We start from the raw sequence: 22,180 nt of genomic DNA on the forward strand, positions 1-22,180 counted from the left end.
CGAGGCGTAGTGAGCAATTTCGGCCTCTAATATTTGATGATTTGGTCGATGTTTAATTTGTCATTTCAGAGGTATTAAAAAGTCCTTAAATTGTCACTTTGGAAATGTTGAGAGAGAAAACAACATTGCATATTAAGTTAATAATCTGGGGACCCCCCAAAATAATTTGGAGACCCCCCTGGGGGTCCTGACCCACAGGTTGAGAACCACTGTTCTAAAGGACAGTGCAATGATGATACAACAGCTTCAATCGTCTCAGAATTCCCATTGCGTCATGGTGTGTGTGTTACTGCCACATAATTACAGTTCTGAAGTTACAGACACATTCCCAAAAGATCTAGTGATCAACAAACAATCATTGCCATCATGTTTCCAAGGTGAAACCGTAAACTTTGGACAGATAAGCGTTTAGTTTAGCCCTTCAATCAAACATCAAATGGAGTAGCTCAGGTTTAACATTGTATCACTGCAGACATAATAAAGAAAACATTCACAAAACACTGATATACACAAGGCAATGTTCATACATTTGAAACATAATTAGAAACTGAAAGGCTTTATTTCATACAGACATTGGGCACCACCACATCAAGTGGTGGTGTCAGAAAGAATGAAAGAAAACATGGTGCAAGTAAGGAATCCATGCCCCCTGCTTTTGATGTGCCTGTGTCATTTATTTTTCATCACCAGTGGGTCTATGTTTTAACCCCATTTCTGGACAGACTGAATTAAATACACTGTTTTTTTTGGGGTTTCTTTTTTACTACCGTACTTTAACCTTTTATCCCCACGATTTTGTAACCCATTTTTCACCCGGTGCCAATGCCCAGAGATGGGCAGTATTTGAAATACATGTATTTGAAATATGGATTTGAAATCCTTTTTGTCTCCACCAGCCGAAGGCAAGGGGAGAGTATGTTTTCGCCCCTGTCCGTCCGTCCGTCCGTCCTCCGACTTTGTGTACAGCTAATCTCCGGCGCCGTTGGCCCGGTCGCTGCCAAAATGAGCACACACACTCCCTGGATGCCAACAGAACCTCTGCCCCACATTTTTCAAATGGCCCTGTTCTAGCGCCACCATGAGGCCGATGTTTGCAAAACAAATTTCTGTACACTACTCCTACAGATTTTGACCAAAAATCACGCAAATCGGTAGACAGTGTCTCTACAGTCATGTGATCAACACGGATCTGTCTGATTGTCCATATTCCATCCTGATTGGCTGATATTGGCTTTCAAAGTGTGTAAGATTGGTCCATTTTGGACAAAATGCCTCAAATCACAAATGCAGAGTGCAATTAACATGAAATCGCTCACACACGTTCCCACTAGGCCGAGGAAGAAATGCCACTTCAAATTTTTGAAATCAGCCTCATGGTGGCGCTATAACAGGCCGATTCGTGGTTTTACCTATAACTCCACCGATCAGTTTCGAAACTTTGTAAGCGCACTCCCTGGATGCCAATTCAGAACCTCTGCCCCACATTTTTCACATGGGCCTGTTCTAACGCCACCAGGAGGCCAATTTGTGCAAAACTACCTTTTGGACACACATTCCCACTAGGCAGAGGAAGAAATGCCACTTCAAATTTTTGGAGCTGTGTGAAGCACAGGCTCCCTATACGTGGCTGTGTGGGTCTGTGTGTCTGTGTGTGTGTGTGTGTGTGTGTGTGTGTGTCTGTCTGTATGTAGCCTGAACTTCCTAAACTTCGGCACGCCACTAGTCCCACAGTTTTGCCACCACACACTCGCGCCATATGTCAAATCGACCGGCTTACTCGGGAATCGTGGGCTATTACTTTTCTAAGAGAAAGGTTCTATAGTTTAATTGATATTAATTTATTAGTGAATTAATTTTCCCCATTGACTTATAATGGGAATTGCAAAAACTCACATTCAATTATTTGTCTCTCGCAAACCATAGGGGCTAGAGTTTCAAGACTTGGAGAGGAGGTTCATAATGATTTCAAGGATTAAATAAAAAATACTTGTGTCATTTGGCCGCATGGTGGCGCCATAACACCCCACTTTACGTTTTGGCCTGTAACTCTTGAACCGTAGGTCGGAAAATTAAAAATATTTTTTCCCTGGATTCCTTGGGTCATGACGCATCTCCCCATATAGGCCACGCCCATTTGCGCCATGATAGATTTTCCGCCATCTTGAATTTTCTCCAAAACACACTTTTTGCTCCTTTTCCTACATATTTTCTTCAAATGTCACAAAAATCGGTACACATGATCCACACACACACACACACACACACACACACACACAGCTCCACTTCACACGGGTGTGATTTTGAAATCAGCCTCATGGTGGCACTATAACTATTCGTGGTTTTACCTATAACTCCACTGATCAGTTTCAAACTTTGTAAGCGCACTCCCTAATAGGCCAAGGAAAAACCCTTTCCTTGTATTTTTCACATCAGCCTTTTATAGCGCCACCAGGAGGCCGACTTATGTAAGACACATTTTTGGATATTACTCCTTCAGATTTTACCCAAAATTAACACAAATCAGAACACAGTATCTCTACAGTCATATGATCAAGATGGATCTGTCCCGTATTAAATATTCAATCCTGATTGGCTAAGATTGGCCTCCAAACTTTGCAGGATTGATCAGTTTCGAACAAAATGCCTCAAATCAAACACAGCGTGCAATTGTAATGAAATTGTGCACGCACAATCGCGAAAGGCCAAGGAAGAAATTACACTACAAAATGTTCAAATCAGCCTCATGGTGGCACCATGAAAGGTCTAAGATTGGTGAAGAACACATGCCACCCTTTTGACATTGGCCTATTATAGCACCACCAGGAAGCGTGGCCTGGTGGAGACATGTGCTCGGAAGAGCACTTCTTCTAGTTAGTATTTTGAAATACTATATTGAAACACTTTCTTGTATTTTGAAATACAAAAAGGTATTTGAAATACATATTTCAAAACACAAAATAGTATTTCAAATGCGTATTTCAAATACACATATTTCAAATACTGCCCATCTCTGCCAATGCCTAAACTGTAATCCTGGGTGCTACCTTCCCTCTGCCAACCTGGGGAGGGCCCCGATCTGAGCTCATGCTTCCTTCAGTGCACTGAGCAGGCCCTTCCAGGGCGCTTCTTATCACCTGACAGGGGGGAGTTTCCCCGGTAGGATGTAGTGCGTGGAAGCATCACGTTATTCCAACCAGTTCCATTCCCCTCCATCAGGCGCCCCGTCTGGCCAGGGGGAGGCAGTATAGAGACCAGGATTACTGCATGTTTTTGTGAGGGTGTCTACCCTAGGGAACACGGGGAGAACATGCAAACTCCACACAGAAAGGCCCTTTCGCCAACCCCACCTGTGGGCGCTGATGACACGGAGGAGAGAACACACCCCCAGCGCCCACAGCACAAATCGAACCCAGGACGATTTAGCTGTGAGTGCGATAGCGCTAACGAGTCACGACTACACCGTGCCCCCCTGTAATTATATTTCTTATTATTTAGTTACTAAATAATATATATCTAATAAATAATATAATTATTATTTCGTTTCTAAATAATAATAACTTATTATTATTTAGTAATTTGTAGTTTTTATTTTAGTTTCAATTAATTCATTTTCCTTTTAGTTTTGTATGATGCACTAAGGGCGAGAAGCGCACATGTTGACCAATATGTTTGATATTTACGTTTGATAATGTCACAATTCAACACTTTAATAAAAAAATATATTAGCAACATTAAGCCAGGTGTTCCTATTTTGGGCACATTTGTCAAAAAACAAACAAACATTACATTAAATTAAAGAATATTTAAAAACAAAAAGCAGATCTATAAGCTCACAACACATGACATTGCAACGTGTTGTGACCTTGTAGATGGGCTATTTTCACTATTTGTGGTACAAAGTAGTGCTTAAGTAGTAAACATAATACACCCCCCCCCCCTCACTTCCCCCCCCCCCCCCTTTTTTTTTTTTACAGATGAAACCCTGCATACAAGTACAACGATGAAAACTGAAAATGAGCAGTGGCTAAATCCAGGGTTCCCACGGTCATGAAATTCCTGGAAATATTTTGAAATTAGAAAAATATTTTTCCAGTAATGGAAAGGTTTTGGAATTTATAAAGGGTCCTGGGAGGTCCTGGAAAGAATAGCTATGCATTGTCTTTGGTTATTGATTTTGTTAATACCTCTGAAATGACAAATTAAACATGGGCCAAATTGTCAAATATTAGAGGCAGAAATTGTGAAAATAGCAGATCTACATGCTCACAACGCCTCGTGTTGCGAGGCGTTGTGAGCATGTAGATCGGCTATTTTCACAATAAAACCGTGTTATACAAATTTCCTCAACTCTTAGTGCTCGTCAGGGTGGGGAGGTCCCCAGTTAAAACATGATTATTTCGGGGGTCACGGCCTGAAAAGGTTGAACCACTGGCATACACTGCCTGTCTTTGGGCATTGCGCATAGGAGTAAGCGACCTGTTACTGAGCTGAATTATCGTTATATAGTCCTGGAAATCGGGTTAAATATTCTGGAAAAGTTTTGGAAATTAATTGGTAAAGATGTGTGGGAACCCTGTACAGATGAAACCCTGCATACAAGTGCAACGATGAAAAGTGAAAATGAGCAGCAGTGGCTAGAAATCACTCCAGTCCCGTATCAGTTAATTCTACTATTGATGTTGGGGTTTTGTCCACACCAGACCAGCTTGTCCTCTCCTCCCCTCTTCCGGCTCCACTGGCAGAGCAGCAGCATGCGGAAGGTCTTCTGGAAGGTCTTGTTGCACAGGGCGTAGCACATGGGGTTGATGGTGCTGTTGACGTAGCACAGCCAGTAGCCCAGGTGCCACAGGGACAGCGGGATGCACTCGGAGCAGAAGGTGGAGATGAGCACCATGATGTTGTAGGGCGTCCACGTCAGGATGAACGCCAGCAGGATGGCGCTGAGCGTCTGGGCCGCCTTCTTCTCCTTGATCAGCACCATCCTCTTCCTCTTGGTGATCTGGCCCGGGTCCATGGGCTTAGGCGTGGGCATGGGGGTACTGGAAGGGGTGGAGTTCTTGGCCATGATGTGCTCTGTTTCAGTGGGGCATGGACCCAGCCGTGTGGCGGCTGGGTCTGTGTCCTTGCCATTCGACGCAGGCTTGAACTTATATGATAATATGCCCTTCTTGCTGCTTTTTTGGGGGGGACCGGCAACATACCCGTCTTGTTCATATTCCGTTGCCTGGCCGTTCTTACTGCTCTGCCCTACTCTGTTACCTTGCTTTGTGAACGACCCCTGTTTGGTTTCTGTGGAAACATGATGCTCTTCCTCCTCAGACGAGGTGTAGCTGTTGAAGGACGTGGCCTGGTCGGCCTTGACCCACGCCTCCTCTGACCTGGTGGTGGTCTTGGTGGCGTTGCTCTGGTTAGAGGACGACCAGGAGGCCTGGTTCCTGTCCCTCCTGTCACTGGTGAAATGGAAGCAAGACCTGAGTTTCTGCGGTTTGGCCCCTCCCTCGGTGACGTCGGACGCGTTAGCGAGCCCCTGGAGCTCGGCCAGGTCCTTTGTGCGTCTCTCCGTCTCCTTGTAGATCCGGCAGTAAAGGATGGTCATGACGGAAACCGGGATGTAGAAGGCGGCGATGGCCGTGCCGAACGTGATCACGGGTTCGGAGAAGAACTGAATCTGGCACTGGTCTGGCGGGACCTGTCTTTCGCCCACGATGTACTGCCAGCACAGAATCGGCGGCGCCCACAGTACGAACGACACCAGCCACGCCAGGCCGATCATGATAGCGGCTCGCTTTGGAGTCCTTTTGGCTCTGTATGTCAGTGGCCTTGTGATGGAGAAATACCTGTCAAAGCTGATCACTAACAGGTTCATAACCGAAGCGTTGCTGGCCACGTAGTCCAGCGCCAGCCAGAGGTCACACGCAAGGTTACCCAAGGACCAGTATCCCATTAATATGTACGTGGTGTAAAGGTTCATGGACAACAGGCCTATGATTAGGTCTGCAAAGGCCAAGCTCAGCAGGTAGTAGTTGTTCACAGTCTTCAGTTGGCTGTTGACCTTGAAGGACAACATCACCAACACGTTGCCAACGATAGTTATCAAGCTGACGATGGCAGACAGCGTAGCTATGGTGATAACCTCCCATAGGCTGTGGGTGAGAGGCTGGTGGGTGCTTGATGTGTTGCCATCCAAAGTGGTGGTGTTTAGCAGACCATTGGTCACCATGATGGTGGGTTATGTTGTTACAGTGTGCAGGTTAGTGAAACTTCTTCTGGATCCATGAAGAATGTTCCCCGGTCACCCTGAAATAGAAAGAAAACAACAATGATTTAAAGTAGCCTACCACCAGACCTCATTTCCCTATCAAATGTACACGCAAGCAAGCAAGCATCCGCACACACGCACACACACACACACACACACACACACACACACACACACACACACACACACACACACACACACACACACACACACACAGTGGTGGAAAAAGTACTCGGATGTTTTACTGAAGTCTGGTATTACAAATTTACATCAAAATGTACTTAAAGTACCAAAAGTAAAAAGTACAAAATGTTTGAAAATAGCAGAATTGTGAGCTTGTAGATCGGCTATTTTCAAATAGCTTTTTAGCGTTTTATAAAATTATAATTTATATCTGCAAAGTAACTAGTAACTAAAGTTTAAAGGTAGCGGAGTAAAAGTACAATATATGGATCCGAGATGTAGTGGAGTAGAAGTAAAAGTATTGGAAATTGGAAATACTCAAGTAAAGTACAAATATCTCAAAATTGTACTTAAGTACATTACTTAGGTACATCTACTTAGTTACTTTAATTACAGCACTGCGCACGCACGCACGCACGCACGCACACACACACACACACACACACACACACACACACACACACACACACACACACACACACACACACACACACCCCCACACACACACACACACACACACACACACACACACACAATATATATATATATATATATACATCACTTGTGAGGACATTACATAGACTTCCATTAATTGTTATGCAAGTCCTGTGGCCTTACCCTAACCTCTATCCCTAAACCTAACCCTAAACCTAAACCTAACCGTTGTGGGGACCTACTATTTTGTCCCCACACTGTCAGAGGTCCCCTGCAGGTGACTGTGTGAACATGCGTTTAGTCCCCATAAGTATAGCTAGACAAACTCACACACACACACACACACACACACACACACACACACACACACACACACACACACACACACACACACACACACACACACACACACACACACACACACACGCACTGTCTTGAGCAGCCCATCTATCCAACGGAACAAAATAGGGCGCTAGCGTTTCCAGCAGGACCACATTCACAGTAACACCCATTCACAGCAGTAGCATTGTGGTGTTACAGTCTAAACCGTCCGCCTCCATCACCAGTGAGTTCCACAGCCATGGAGGGTCGGCCTGCCACGAGAGGAGGTAGAGGAGGTGGAGGTGGAGGAGGTGGAGGAGGAGGAGGAGGAGGTGGAGGTACACACACATGGAGGAGGGGAGGTGGAGGTGGGAGTGGGGGGAACGAGGGTCCAGGAGGTGGAGGAGGCCGTGGGAGAGGAGGAGGTGGAGGACACCACCACCACCGTGGCCGTGGGAAGAGGGACCATTACCGTGGCCGTGGACGCGGTGGAGGAGGAGCACCACCACATGCAGGACAACAACACCGGGTGAGAAGGGACTTGATTGACTTGTGCATTGGTGGGAAAAGTTGTATTAAATACTCCAATGTAGAAACACTCTAGTTACAAGTAAAAGTCCGGAATAAAACATGTGCTGGAGACTGGAGTAAAAGTACAAAAGTATTGGTATCAAAATGTACTTGAACTACCAAAAGTAGAAAGTAGGCTACTCATTATGTAGAGCAGTGTTCTCTGACAGTGTACAAATGGAACCAAATGAACCCCAACGGGTTCATTTGGTTCCATTTGTACACTGTCAGAGTTACATACTTGTATGGGTCAATTTAGGCTCTTGTGAAGTGGTTGATTAAAGACAGTAAAAGTATCAACAATACTCCAAGACAAGTAAACGTCCAGAATAAAACACTTGCTGGAGTAATTGACTTGTGCAGTGGTGGTGGGAAAAGCTTTATTAAAAGTAAAAAGTACCAATGCTCCAATGTAGAAATAGCCCTCTTGTAGAGGTATTTTATTTTGGGACGTTTTATAGAGAGAAAACTTCCCAAAATAAAATACCTCTACAAGAGTTGTGATTTATGGCTAATGTAGAAAGTAGAAACACTTGTTACAAGTAAAAGTCTGTAAAAGTATGTAGTAAATGTACTTGAACTACCAAAAGTAGAAACTCATTATGTAGAATGTCCCATTTCACAACTTTTCAAATGTATAAAATCTTCTGAAAAATACTAAAAAAAAATACTCCAGTAAAGTACAAATACCTCAAAATTGTGGTGCAGTACATAAGTAAATGTACTTAGCTGCTTTCCACCACTGGTTCTGTCATGTAAGTGGAGAGTGGACCAAAGCATACTCCTGTATCAGGGGTAGACAACTAGGCAACCTTACTGTATTATAATATATACAGTACTTTACTTACACAGTAGTCTGAATCAGATAAGTCCCAGTTGTTTGTTTGTATTCTTGTTTATTGTTTTCATTATAGTTTTGTTTTATGTGCAGCCCTTTGGCACACAAATTGTGATAGTGTTGTTCTCTAATAAAATGTGCCTTGACTTTTCTACTGTCTGTCAGTAATGTATGGAATACACCAACCCTAGAATTCTATGACAGGTATATCATTATAAATGCACTTAGAACAAGGACACCAGCACTCACTTTAGAACTAATTCTTCAAATGTATTAAAGGTGATACACCATGAAATTTCACTTTTCCTATTTTAAAACCTTTTTTTGGGGTCCCACTAGCACCTTCTATCCTCACAAAGTCCCATTTCTGACCGTTGTGTCTTTCTCTGGTTTTGAGAAGGCGAAGGTTAAAAGTATCCCACGGGTTCTCAAAACAGGCTATCCAGATTTGCTGCCGATTGTGACGTCATCATCGGCCGTTTTTGAACCTTTTGAAAAACGTTTTTGGGACATAAACAATATGACATAAATACTTTTTAAATGCATGGTGTATCACCTTTAAATGTTTCCCCCAGCAGCAGCAAAATATTGGAGGTTTCGGCCCAGTGGGCCTTCCTCAGCGTATAACTAACTCTGAGGAAGGCCCACTGGGCCGAAACCTCCAATGGTTTGCTGCTGCAGGGGGAAACATTTAATATACATTTGAAGAATTAGTTCTAAAGTGAGTGCCGGTGTGTCCTTGTTCTAAGTTCATTGTTTGCCTGAACCGTGCACCCAAGACCAATATATTGGTGAACTACACTTTGACGAGTGCTCCTCTTTCCTTTTCATCATTTTAAATGCACCATTTATCATTAATTACCCCACACCAATCGCAAATAGTGTGTGTGTGTGTGTGTGTGTGTGTGTGTGTGTGTGTGTGTGTGTGTGTGTGTGTGTGTGTGTGTGTGTGTGTGTGTGTGTGTGTGTGTGTGTGTGTGTGTGTGTGTGTGTGTGTGTTCACTGCTATTGTGGTCCATGTGGAGATAAAACTAAATACACAACACATTTTCTGTCTGAACCTTCAAATGGATACGATATGGCTGTGTTAGTGTATGAAATACATGAAAGATGTATGTACTGTAATAGCACAGCCATTAGGGCTATTGTGGAATGCACATGATGAGACTAAACATAACTTCCATGAGAATCTTCTGGGTGAGGAAGTGATCAATTATTTCCCTGACACTTGGTCAGCTGGTCAGTAAGATGATCAGCTTACATTTACTTACCACATGAATAAAACTCATGAATTAGGGTTGGGTTTATATATTGTGGATTACCTATCAGCATATTCTTGTTTTATGAGAAATCGTGGGGTCAGCCTCATTGTAAAAGTGCTCTCAGAATGAAGTCAAAAAATGAATTGATCACAATATCCAGCTATTGATTAAGAGAACCATGCGTCTTCCCTGGAGCATTTTACACGGCAGGGCGGCTTTTCCTTTTCCATCTAGCCCAGGGCTAATTGTGTCATTAATCATAGAGGATTGGCTCATTTGCTTGTTGTCTGTTAGCTGTGACTTGAGCAGCCCGTGGCTAGTTGTCCTCCTAGCCACATAATTCTATCAGGGCCTCCCGTTTCCAAGAACTCTAGAGTTTAGCCCTGAGCAGAGGCAACATGTAAACCAGTCCAATTAGCACTGAGACCCCAGACTGAGGTTTAAAGGGGTAGTCCACCCCCCCAAAAAAAAAAATCGAAATTTCTATCAATTACACACCCCATAAAGCATTGAATTCATGGATTTTTGAAGCGGTGAAAACCGCTTCCAATGAGTGGCTTTGTGTGTCCCACGCCCATATATGGTCATTTCAGTCCAGAATGAACAGGTTTTTTCAAAAACAAAATGTGTGTTGCATCCGTCCGTCCGTCCGTCCGTCCGTACGTACGTCCGTCCGTACGTATGTGTGTAGTGTCCGTCCCGGTCTGATGATTGGATACTTTGAGGATTGGTCAAGCTTCACATGACAATTCGGCCCTCCAGATAAAATCATTAATTCATTCAGAATATAAAGAATGTATAGATCACAGAGTTCATAACTCTAGAACACATAGAATAAAAGTTCACCGCTTCACTTCGAACCGAGGTTTGATTTTTTTCATTTTATTTTATTTTTCTTTTCGTCAAATTCCGGAGCCCCAATTTTGATGACTGGGTCATCGGTCACTGGGACTTTGATTCTTCTACTGGAGACTCCGCCGGTCATTAAATGATAGGCTTAGAAAAGAATGCTACAAAAACATAAATCTGGATGAATTCAAGGCTTCATGGGGTGTGTAATTGATAGAAAAGAAGTAATATTTTAGATGAACTACTACTTTTTAAGACGGGGGTCTTAAATGTTTTCAGGCCAAGGACCCCTTAGCTGATAGAGAGATGAAGCAGGGACCCCCACAACCTGTTAATAGAATCAATTTAGTTTCATTGTTTGACAGCACGATCATCAGTGTATTTTGGAATCATGTCAATTTCTGTTTTCAGATATTTAACCACTTGAACTGTCAATACTTAACACATCTGGTGCCAACCCCGAGTTTCCCGAGTTTGTATTGATACCAACGCTGTGCCAACCCCGAGTTTCCCGAGTTTGGGCCGTTTTAGAAAAAAAAAAAAGAAAAAAAAAAAAATCAAATTTTTTTTTTTCAAATTTTTTTTTTGGACCTCCAGAAATGTATTAGGCATGATCGCGATCGCGAAATTGCATGTTTAACCCCCATACCAACCCATTCTTTCAAACATGGCAGCCATGTTTGTTTACATCTGTAGAAAACATAATGGCCCATAAATCATGAATGCCTGAACGGATTTCCAAGCGGATTTTTTTGTTTGAAAGCTGTGAACAGCATCTACACACGTGGTGCATCATCTAGGCATGGGCGTGCACTTTTTACACAATTGCACAATTACATGGAAGTCTATGGTAACCATGGCAACGCGAGACATTGAAGAGAAAAAATCATTGCAACATAAGTGTTAATAAACTTGACCCTTCACTCTGTACTTAGTCTGCTCTTTTCCCCTCTACACCAAAGCCCTCTAACGCCTCGTGCTGCGAGTAGTGGCCAGTAGTGGGTTAATATAAAAAAGGAGAAAAAAAGTTTCTATCACTCAAAGATTTGGAGGACCCCCTGTAGTAACTCTGGGGACCCCCTAGGGGACCCACCGTTGAAGACCCCTGTTTTAAGATGTGTGGTTGGAGAAATAACACTTATTTAAACTTGAATGTTTAGACCCCCATGTCTGCCTTGGAAAAGATAGCCAATCTACAGCGTTGCATTGTAAGCTTTATAGACTGGCTATTTTCTGCAAAGAAATTAGGTGTAGCAGAGAAAAAAAGAGGGGAGCCAAGGATAGACTCATGGCGGTATATTAGGGTATACAGTAAGTGGTTTTAAGTTTTTGTTGTACTCGGTTCTCCGTAAGGGCCCGGATGACGGAAACGACGGGTGGCTGGAGGATGATGGTGTCGAGGAGACATTTTCCAGGAGGAAACTGGAGTCCAACTGGGATCGATACGCAGAGTCTGAGCGGGAGGAAGCTTCCGATGACTCTCCCACTCAGAGGGGAACAGACTATCATGTGCTGCTGGAGTCAGCAGGTAAGGCTTTATAGCTGGAGGACGACTTAAAGGTGATACACCATGAAATTCCACTTTTCCTATTTTAAAACCTTTTTTTGGGGTCCCACTAGCACCTTCTATCCTCACAAAGTCCCATTTCTGACCGTTGTGTCTTTCTCTGGTTTTGGGAAGGTGGAGGTCATCCCACGGGTTCTCAAAACAGGCTGTTCAGATTTGCTGCCGTCGCTGACGTCATCAACGGCCGTTTTTGAAGGGAATTATTATTATTATTATTATTTTTAAGATTTGGTGGGGGGGGGGGGGCGCAGTTCAGGCCAAAGGTGGTACTGCAGCTGAAAATGCTCTGAGAGCCATTCAAAATGAGAGAGGCTCTCTATTCAGGAGTGGTAATTTAGCCTCAAACCTTTTGAAAAACGTTTTTGGGACATAAACAATATGACATAAATACTTTTTAAATGCATGGTGTATCACCTTTAAGAGGTTTTGTTTGTTATGTCAACCACTCTTCTACCACACAGTTACATCCTGAGTGTTCATTTTATCTTGGAGAAGGTGCAAATGTAACCAAATGAAATGTCCATTTGGTTACATTTGTACACCCTCTGATGAATTAACTCTGAGGATTTCACTGTGTACCAGCAGTGTCTTTCCAAAGTACAATCCACAATATTGAGATGGGGAAACACAACCCAAGGAAAGGGCTGTATGCAAGAAGAATAGATCAGAGCACTCAAAACAATTGTAGGAGAGGACATAGATCTATTCTAAAAGGGTGTGTTATAACAAAACTTTTTTTGCTGTTATAAAGTATAACATGTTTTGAATGTCTGCTGCTGTGTGTGTGCGTGTGGAGCTCCTATTCAGTTTCTCAGTGCATTGTGTAAAAGAAGTAGGGTAATCTACTATGAATGGTATATGATGTCATGCACCGCATCTGCCTATCAAGCAGTGTTGGCCTTGTTCTACTCTTGTACGTCATTTGGGCAAAGTGAAATGGCTGTAGTAGCGTATTACCCTTGATGGAAGTTCTCTAGCGCAAATGTAGTTTAATTTAATTTTTTTAATTTTAATATATTGACAGAATCTGCTTTGTTTGCACTTGTGTATGTGCTAAACATCATACAATGAAAATGCCTAATCCTTAATTATGGTCCCTCACTCATGGAGCACACTCCTACCCTACGTGGCCACACCCACTAGTTCATTAAGTATGCCTGGTTGTCAAGTGGGTGGTGACCCTGCTGAAGTTAGCCACACCCACAGTGTTGGGTGAATGGTAAAAGGGGAGGGGATGGTACTTTATGATGTCATTAAATCTGTGTATTTCGACTGGGCCTTTTGACTCGGAGGCTTTCAGCTTTCAGGAAGTAACCAAGAATACACAGGGAAGACAAGTCTGTACATTATAACCACAACCGGTGGTAGGGCTGTCACGATATGACATTTTACATGACGATTAATTGTCACTCAAATAATTGGCGATTAACGATTTAATTGTGTTTTTGTCGTTGATAATTACATTTCTGTTTGGCTTTTAGGCTTTGAAGTTGCATAGGTAGATATGACACATAACCTAAATATACAAATACATTACTGACATATTTGACAACTTACTACTTAACTCATTGAGTGCCTATCCCGAATTAGTTCGGGATATATGATCGTATCACAGGGTGCCTATCCCGAACAAGTTCGGGATATAAAAAAAAAAAAAAAAAAAAAAAAAATTTTTTTTTTTTTTTTTGAAAAAATTTTTTTTGAATTTTTTTTTTTTTTTTTTGGACCCCATCAAATCTGGTGAACATGATTTCAATCGCGATTTTGCATGTTCCACCCCCATACAACCCCATCTAACATACAGGGCAGCCATTTTTGTTTACATTACATGTAAAACATAAGGGCGATTATCTCAAGAATGCCTGAACGGATTTCCAATCGGATTTTTTTGTTTGAAAGCTGTGAACAAACTGCACAAATCCACTCTGGATTGCATTGGATTTTTCAGAGCTCATTCTTCTCTGTTTTTTTCCCATGCATGAGGTGTGCAAGGTTTAATCATGGCTAAGTTGACGAAAATAAGGCTTCTAAAATGCTTGGTAGCCAATAGCTAACTTCAAGCTAACTTCATCCTCTTCCTGTACATGCAGTCATGCACAAAGGAAAGTGTTCAGGCAAGTCATGGCTGCAGGGCTTCTGCATATACCAGCATATCTCTATGGGATTTTCTCTGGCCACTGGGCGCCCTCTAGTGGTGAAAGGGGTGGCACTAAATGAGTTAAAAATAACATTGATAGTGCGACGCGTTGTGAGCTTGTAGATCTGCTATTTCCACTATTTTTGACTTTTTTTTTAATATATGAACATTTTTCAACATGGAAATGATTATGACGATTATGAAAAATAATCACGATTATTTAAAAATATCACGATTAGACGATTATGTAATAATTGTGACAGCCCTACCCGGGGGTCTATTAGAGTAATGTTAACCCCATAGACATTAGACACATACAAAACAGAAAAAGTACAAAACCACGGCACCACCTCTTTAAATGCTATAAAATGAAGACAACTCTGTCTGTCTGTCCTTGTCCATGTTCCCCCTCAGTGGATTGACCAATAGATTTGATATTGCACATACAGTACTGTTTGTATTGACCATTGGCATGCAGGGGCTGAGGAGGCAGATATTTAACTTTTTCCAAATTGAAGTTGTTTATTAGCATTTTTGTGAACTCTGTCACTCAATTGTCTCAACTGTCATCCATTCAAATGCATGTTTTAGGGTTTTGGGTTGACCAATCGATTTGACATTGCATTGGCCATGCATTGGCAAACGCAGGGACTGACAAAGCTGTTTTTTTCTTTCTTTTCCTTTTTTTTTTTTTTTAGCATATTTGCCACAGGCTAAGGGATCTGTAGTTACATAGGCCAGAATTGGTTGTTGATTTGCTGTCAGGGTGACAGTGGTAGGGGGGTGTGATTTGGACCCTGCTGGTGGTGGAGAGGGGAGGGGGGGGGGGGGGGGGGGCTCACGGGAGCAGTACCAGGGTTAATTGAGCAGCAGTTGTTTCCAGCCGTCTAATTGTACTCTCCTCTTTAGTAGCGTGCTGGACCTAGCCTCGGGGCTACACACACACACACACACACACACACACACACACACACACACACACACACACACACACACACACACACACACACACACGCAATGCCAACAGATAGAGGGAGAGAGCTGGCTCCAGGGACGTGCTGGGCCCCTGATTCAGCCCGGGAAAAAGAGTTGAAGAGGCCCTCTTTGCGCGCTATAGAGAGAGATCTCTCTCTATAGCGCTGCTGCTACTCAAAGACTTGCCATTTCAGATCATGACAAGTGACAAGCCAGTGGGCCAATTACATGAGTTATATTTCCTTGTTGTCGGGTGGAAACCTTTTACATCCAAAACCGTTTGTTTTGTATTTATTATTTTAAAAATGATTTAAACTAGTGAAAACAGCCGATCTACAAGCACACAACGCCTCGCACTTGCGAGGCGTTGTGTGCTTGTAGATCTGCTGTTTTCACTCCTTTTGTGCAACAGCCTTGTATGATGAAGCAGGGCTTTGCTTTGCGAAAAAATTCACGCATTTGAAACTTGGAGATACAAGGTTTCTGCCCGACAGTGACGATTTACTTTGTTGGCCGCCCAGCCCCCAAAATGGAACGAAGGACGACATTTTATTTAAATCTTTTTCCTAATGGCCGGCCTGGGCCGACCGGGAATGAACCGGCCGTTCGGGAGTTGTCCCGCTTTTCCCAATGGCCAGCACGTCCCTGGCTGGCTCCAAGGTACATCTGTATAGGAACGGACTGATTTCAGTGCATAGCAAACAGCAGACCCAGCAAGGCTGCGTTATATTTGGCACACCGCTATATGGTAATACTGTGTTGTTGTTCATGTACATGATGCGTGGAGTCAATAAAGTGCAAAAGCTTTAATTAACAGACTGGTCAATTGTTATGGCAATATAGAATCGACAGTAAAGCTGGTTGCACACTGCTGCGGGGAGAGAGAGAGAGATGGAGAGCCCAGTGGTCCGAAAATAAAATAAAAATTTGCAGTGTGCAAACCTGATTGACATTAGCTCCTATATTCGGACGAAAAAACGCAGTAATATGCAACGACCTTAACACTCAATGTGCTCATGCTGCAATGACATAATGACCAGTCGGTAGACAGGGACATTTACCGTATACAGTAAGGTGGTCTTTCTCATGGATGTGTCTCCTCAGTAGGATGGTCAGTCCATATAATGTCTCCTCAGTAGGATGGTCAGTCCATATAATGTCTCCTCAGTAGGATGGTCAGTCCATATAATGTCTCCTCAGTAGGATGGTCAGTCCATATAATGACACATGGGTATTGGCATATTATGCACAGCAGGGATTGATGGAGCAGAGTTTTCACTTTTCCCAAATGTACTTGCCTTTTTGCCACAGGTTAATATGTGATCTGTGATCTATGTGATCTGCAGTCATGGTCCCACCAAGTCTGCAGCTCTGCATGTAGTCTTGTGCACACTACTATGTATTAACCTCGCCTACCAGTCTTTCTGGGGAGAAAGCCTGGTGTTCGTTCACAACGGACCGTTTGGTTTCCGCCTAAAGCGCGGAAACCACTAGAAGAAGCGGCATCGATTTGATTTAGTTCCCCTCGTTTGTTTCCCCAATCACTATTAAAATGCTCGAGAAGCCTAGTGTAGTCTTGCCAGTCGCTATGAGTTGGACTAAAATATCACATACCAAACGAATTTTTCGAAAGCAAAACAACGCTGCATCAAGGTGTTTATTAGGTAGGCCCTAAAACTATGTCCTTGGGTGCAGGGGAATATTTTGGGTTAAAACTGAATCCGGTTGATAGTTCCGGCCAAAGTGTAGTCCGTCTAGGACTACAACATGACGTAAAGTGGTTTCCGCTCCCGACCGGATCAAACCACGTAAAGTGAAGTGATCCCAGACTAACTATGTATGGACTATGCCCAAGTAACTATCATACTGAAAACTAAACACCTTCAGAGAGCTATTATAAAGTACAAAAAGATGAAAAGCCTGTAGTGATGAGGTGCAAGCTAATCAAGAAAGACTAGCATAAAAGTGTATAAAAGTAGCCACACAATGTAGCTCTGATCCAGTAATTATTACAGACTCGATGGAACGTGTTGTCACTGTCAGTATTTAGGCCATCTGATTTGTGTAAGGTTGCATGATTTGAAAAAAATGCCCATTTCTAAACTTTTTGTTCTCACTTGAAGCCCCTGTTTTGTTGTGTGGGGAAGGTATTTCATAACAAATAGGATCTCTCACCATCCAATTGGGGTGGATATTAGCAAGAATCTCACGATGCAATACGTATCACGACACTTGAGTCACGATGCAATAGTATCACGATATATTGCGAATCTTTGCAATACGATACTATTGCAATACTATTGTGATATATCAGCTTTAAAAGGGGAAGGGAAGGCGCTGCTCTAATGTTGTTGTTTTCATCATTCGCAGCCATTTTCTCAAGAGACCTCACTCACTGAACTGTGGGAAGGGGAAGTAGCTACTATAGTACAGAGACATCTAGAGGCAGTGAGTGTCAGGACCGGACTTCAACCATTGGTTCTTATAGATGGGAACATATTTCATTTTCCTCAAAGTATCGCGATACTACGGCCTAAAGTATCGATACAGTATTGGCAAATAAACTATCGCGATGTATTGCCATATCAATTATATTGCCCACCCCTACCATCCAATGAGAGTGGCATAGTCACTAGTTTAAATCCAGAATCCAGGGCATCATTGTGACTTCTTTACAGACTTTACAAATGCATGATGCTGACAGCTTCTATTTTTGAAACATTTTCGAGTTTTTCTTCTCCTCAGGAAGAGTGGTTAAGCAATTAAATGTGTACCTCTAGTAGCATCAAATGTGTGAGTGGTTTGACTCCTGTCTCCCTCGTCCGTCAGAGTTTTGCCCACTTGTTAGATTAGTCATGCTGTACAGCGTGTGTCAGGCGCTCCCCCAAGGGCTCTTAATTGTACGTGGGAGGGAGATACACTCAGGGGGCGTTTGTTTTCCTGACCACTTGAAGCCGTGGAATCAGGAACTGTCCACCGAGCCTACATCAGCATTTTTGCTTGTATGATTGTGTGTAACAGTGGTTCTCAACCCTTTCAGGCAGTGACCCCCAAAATAATCATATTTTAACTGGGGACCCCTCACCCTGACAAACGAGTTGAGGCAATACATTTTGTATAACACGGTTCTATTATGAAAATAGCAGATCTACATGCTCACAACGCCGTAGATCGGCTATTTTCTCAATTTCTGCATCTAATATTTGACAATTTGGCCATTGTTTAATTTGTCATTTTAGAGGTATTGTCACTTGAGAAATTTACATAAAACCTCTATTGCATGTTGGTTTGTTTACCGTTTAGTGAGAAAACAATATTGCACATCAAGTTAATCATCTGTGGACCCCCCAAAATAATTTAGGTTGAGAACCAATGGTGTATAATACAGTACTATACAAGGCCCTTGATGGTGTTTGAATAGCTCTTGCTTTTGTTCAGTTTGGCTAGATGATGCAGTCGCTCAGACAGGTTAGAGACTGCTTGGTTTATCCTGCCAGGATTGGTTAGGTTCAGCTGTCGTCTATTTCAGGACGGTGGATTTCAAAGCTGGGGGGCGGGGGGTTGGGGGTCGCGGGGGGCACGGCAGGTAGCATCTGGACTGGAGGGACAATTTGAAAGCAGAGGGAAAAGAAAAGGGTAAAAAAAGAACAAAACTACTTGTTGGTGTAAGAAGTGAGCAGTCAGAAGACGTGCAGCGTTACCACTAGGGGTGGGCGATATGGTGATAATTATCGTTGAGACGATACAATGTCTCCACGATATGCCTTTTTAGACGTATAGTATATATTGTGATACAATTGAGGGAGCCTTGTAAAAAATCCTGTTAATACAGAGGTTCATTGCAGAATTCAATTTAAACCTGCATTTTGGTCTAAATCAGAAGTTCTCAAACTTTAAAATGTCAAGGTCTCCACGTAACTCTGACAGTATACTGTCAGAGTTACATACTTGTAAAGTTCAATTTAGACCTCCCAAAAGGAACCCAGAGAGTCTAGTTTTTGTCAAGTACCTTGAAAAATAACCATAAAAACCAACGTGAAAAAGAATCTTGATAAAATCGTGTATCGTGATACAGCTTGGGAAAATATCGTGATATTGTATTTTTCCATATCGCCCACCCCTAGTTACCACTTGCCACAGTGATGGTCGGGGAAAAAGAATATCTGTCGAGCCGAAACCTCCTAACTTGGGGAAAATGAGCTCAAGTGGAGTTAGGAGGTTTTGACCGAAGGGCTTTTTACTACTTCATTGGTTCAATATTATTTTAACCAACACACAGACGTAAAGGGTGTTCAATAGCACATATTTATGAAAAAAAGAGAGGGCCAATCGGGTGGAGTTAGCTGGTTTGGCAGAAAGTGTGAAGTTAGGAGGTTTTGTCCCAAGCACTTTTTACTACTTTCCATTGGTTCAATATTATTATAACCAACGCGCTACTGTAAGGGTGTACAGGGTGTTCAATAGCCCTGATTTATGCCAAAAAATCAAAAACCTCAAAAATGGATTTAAGAGGTTTTGGCCTGACAGTGACGATAATATAATAATGCAAATGCCTAGTCTTCCACGCTTTTTAGACACCTGTCACTAAGCATCTATTGTGGGGACAGACACCATGTGGGGACAGACACCATGTGGGGACAGACACCATACGGAACTTATCCATGACGAAGACCCAATCTGTGAATGACTATCCACTGCCTTTGATGGGTATTCTTTAGATGTTACATTACGGATGTCGTGAGATGGGGGCTTTTGAAGGTTGTTGCTTAGTAACATTTACTTGCTTTGTAAGGCCTATTTTTTAACCTTAGTCATACCTGAAAGATCACAACCTATCTATCTAGTATGAATTAGAATTTATGCCATGGCTACACAGAGCTGGATATTTCATATATCCCGGTTTTTCAGATATCCACATAGAAAAATATCTAGGTCCACACGGAGCTGGATATTTCATATATCCCCTTTTTTCAGATATCCACATAGAAAAATATCTAGGTCAACACGACAAAGATATCTAGGTCTAACAAGCACACACACAGTAAAGTCTTCAGAGATATCCGGGTTCCCTGTCTACACGGATCCAGTGAATCGGATATTTTTCAATCTCTCCACTTTTTTATCCGGTTTAAAAAATATCCAGCTTCATGTGGCTGCAAGCCCCAACAGCACAAAAAAATGTCTAGCTTCAGAAATATCCAGCTCCGTGTAGCCATGGCCTTAGACACTCAATCCTGTAGTGTAGCTCATCATCGTCCCATGGCTCCTAATTGGTGTGGTTGCTATAGGCAACACACTATTTATTGCAGCCACACTTGCACTTTCCCAGAATTGCACCTTTCTAGTTAATAATGGCTTCATAATGTCACAGAAAATGGAAATAGGAAATTCTAGTAGTTAGAGCTGTAGGTCAGTGATGGACTGCCACTCTACAGGTCCAGTTGTACATTCTAGAAGTTAAATTAAGACTGAGAATGAGTATGATGATGATGATGATCATCATCATGAAAGAGGAATGGAGGTTGAGATGAGGTTACTTGACTTATCACACAACAGTATTTCCAATACTTTGCAAATCAGTGGTACCCCTATAAACTATCTTTTGAAAGATGTCGGAGCAAAGTTTGCCCACATTGCAGTGGAGGTACTGCAGGCGCTCGACTGGAGCATCTCTGTAGGCTTAAGTTATTTCTAATGAAGCTGATCCGTTCTCGTTTCCAGCTGATTCTTCTGATTTCAGATATTTGTATGGTGTGGCTCTGCAATAGTAAAAAAGAAAGAAAGTCCGCACACCAATTTCGCTGTTCCCAATATAGAGTTCTACTGTGACCACAGTAAAACTCTATATTGGAAACGGCAAAATTGGTGTGCAGACTTTCTTTCTTTTTTATTGTTGATTGTTGCGACCAAAGGTCGCATTTACCCTGAAAAACCTTGTCGCTTGAGTGACCTTCCTTCCTTCCTTCCTTCCTTCTGTAACCTTCCTTCTGTACAGGAAGTGATGCTAGCGAGTTGTGACATCACTTCCTGTACGGGGTGGCTACACAAGACTAAGAAAGACAAAAAAAGGAGAAGGATACACAAGACTAAGAAAGACAAAAAAAGAGAAGAATAAAAAAGAAAAAAAGGAGGAGGAGGATAAAGATACCAAAAGGAGAGAGAAGAAAGGGTGGATGAGGTACAATGTGCAGTCGGCAGTCTCAGAAAAGAAAATTAAATAGGAGGTGGCAACGGGCGTCAGATAAAGTTATTAGGCCTGCATCCGACTTTAAGTCGACGCACAGGATTCCAGAAGTGTAGCGCTTATTCGCTCTTGTATCAAACCGGTACTCGAAACGTTCTTAGAATTTAACATATTTTCTAAAATAAATATGGGGGCGGCTGTACACCTTCTAAGCCGCGGCAGAACCCCCTGAACCCCGGTACTGCCGTGCAATCAGCGTTTTATTTATAAACATATTTAAAAAAACAAACACACCAAATGATAAACAACGCGCGCGGGTCGTTCAGTGCAAGCCAGCAGGACGTGCACACACTACGTGTTTGGGCGGCCACTTACTTAGAAGCTGCTGCTGGCTGTATTTCTGCCGTTCATTTGCATGGAGCGAGATGGGGTAATCCGCGAGAAAAAACAGCGTTCGAAAGTACATTACGTCCTCGTCGCACGCACATCGATCTAATTCCATGTATTCCACTCATTCCGAAGCCTTGATTTCGCTGTCCGTCTGGTCGAAAAACACGAGGGGATGGGCTAAACCAGGCTGCAGCACACACAGTGAAGGGG

At 42.7% G+C, this 22,180-nt stretch overlaps 2 protein-coding genes across 2 annotated transcripts in view; one reads left to right on the forward strand and one right to left on the reverse strand.

Annotated features, from left to right (window-relative positions):
- Positions 1 to 4,657: 4,657 nt before the first annotated feature.
- On the reverse strand, positions 4,658 to 6,187 carry chrm5b (cholinergic receptor, muscarinic 5b; the record flags this gene model as incomplete). The annotated part of the gene is made up of 1 exon (XM_080745083.1): positions 4,658 to 6,187. Exon 1 carries the CDS (start codon positions 6,065 to 6,067, stop codon positions 4,658 to 4,660), a length of 1,410 nt encoding a protein of 469 aa, XP_080601209.1. The 5' UTR covers positions 6,068 to 6,187.
- A 1,270-nt stretch (positions 6,188 to 7,457) lies between these two features.
- Positions 7,458 to 22,180, forward strand: part of aven (apoptosis, caspase activation inhibitor) — a gene marked incomplete at its 5' end in the record, with an annotated part of 54,713 nt that continues 39,990 nt past the window's right edge. Inside the window, 2 exons of the mRNA XM_080745084.1 lie at positions 7,458 to 7,727; positions 12,071 to 12,245. Of these exons, the coding sequence (XP_080601210.1) occupies positions 7,458 to 7,727; positions 12,071 to 12,245 (445 nt within the window). The remainder of the gene's footprint in view (positions 7,728 to 12,070; positions 12,246 to 22,180) is intronic.

Source organism: Nannobrachium achirus, assembly GCF_963921795.1.
Source record: "Nannobrachium achirus genome assembly, chromosome: 16".
NCBI classification, from domain to species: Eukaryota; Metazoa; Chordata; class Actinopteri; order Myctophiformes; family Myctophidae; genus Nannobrachium; species Nannobrachium achirus.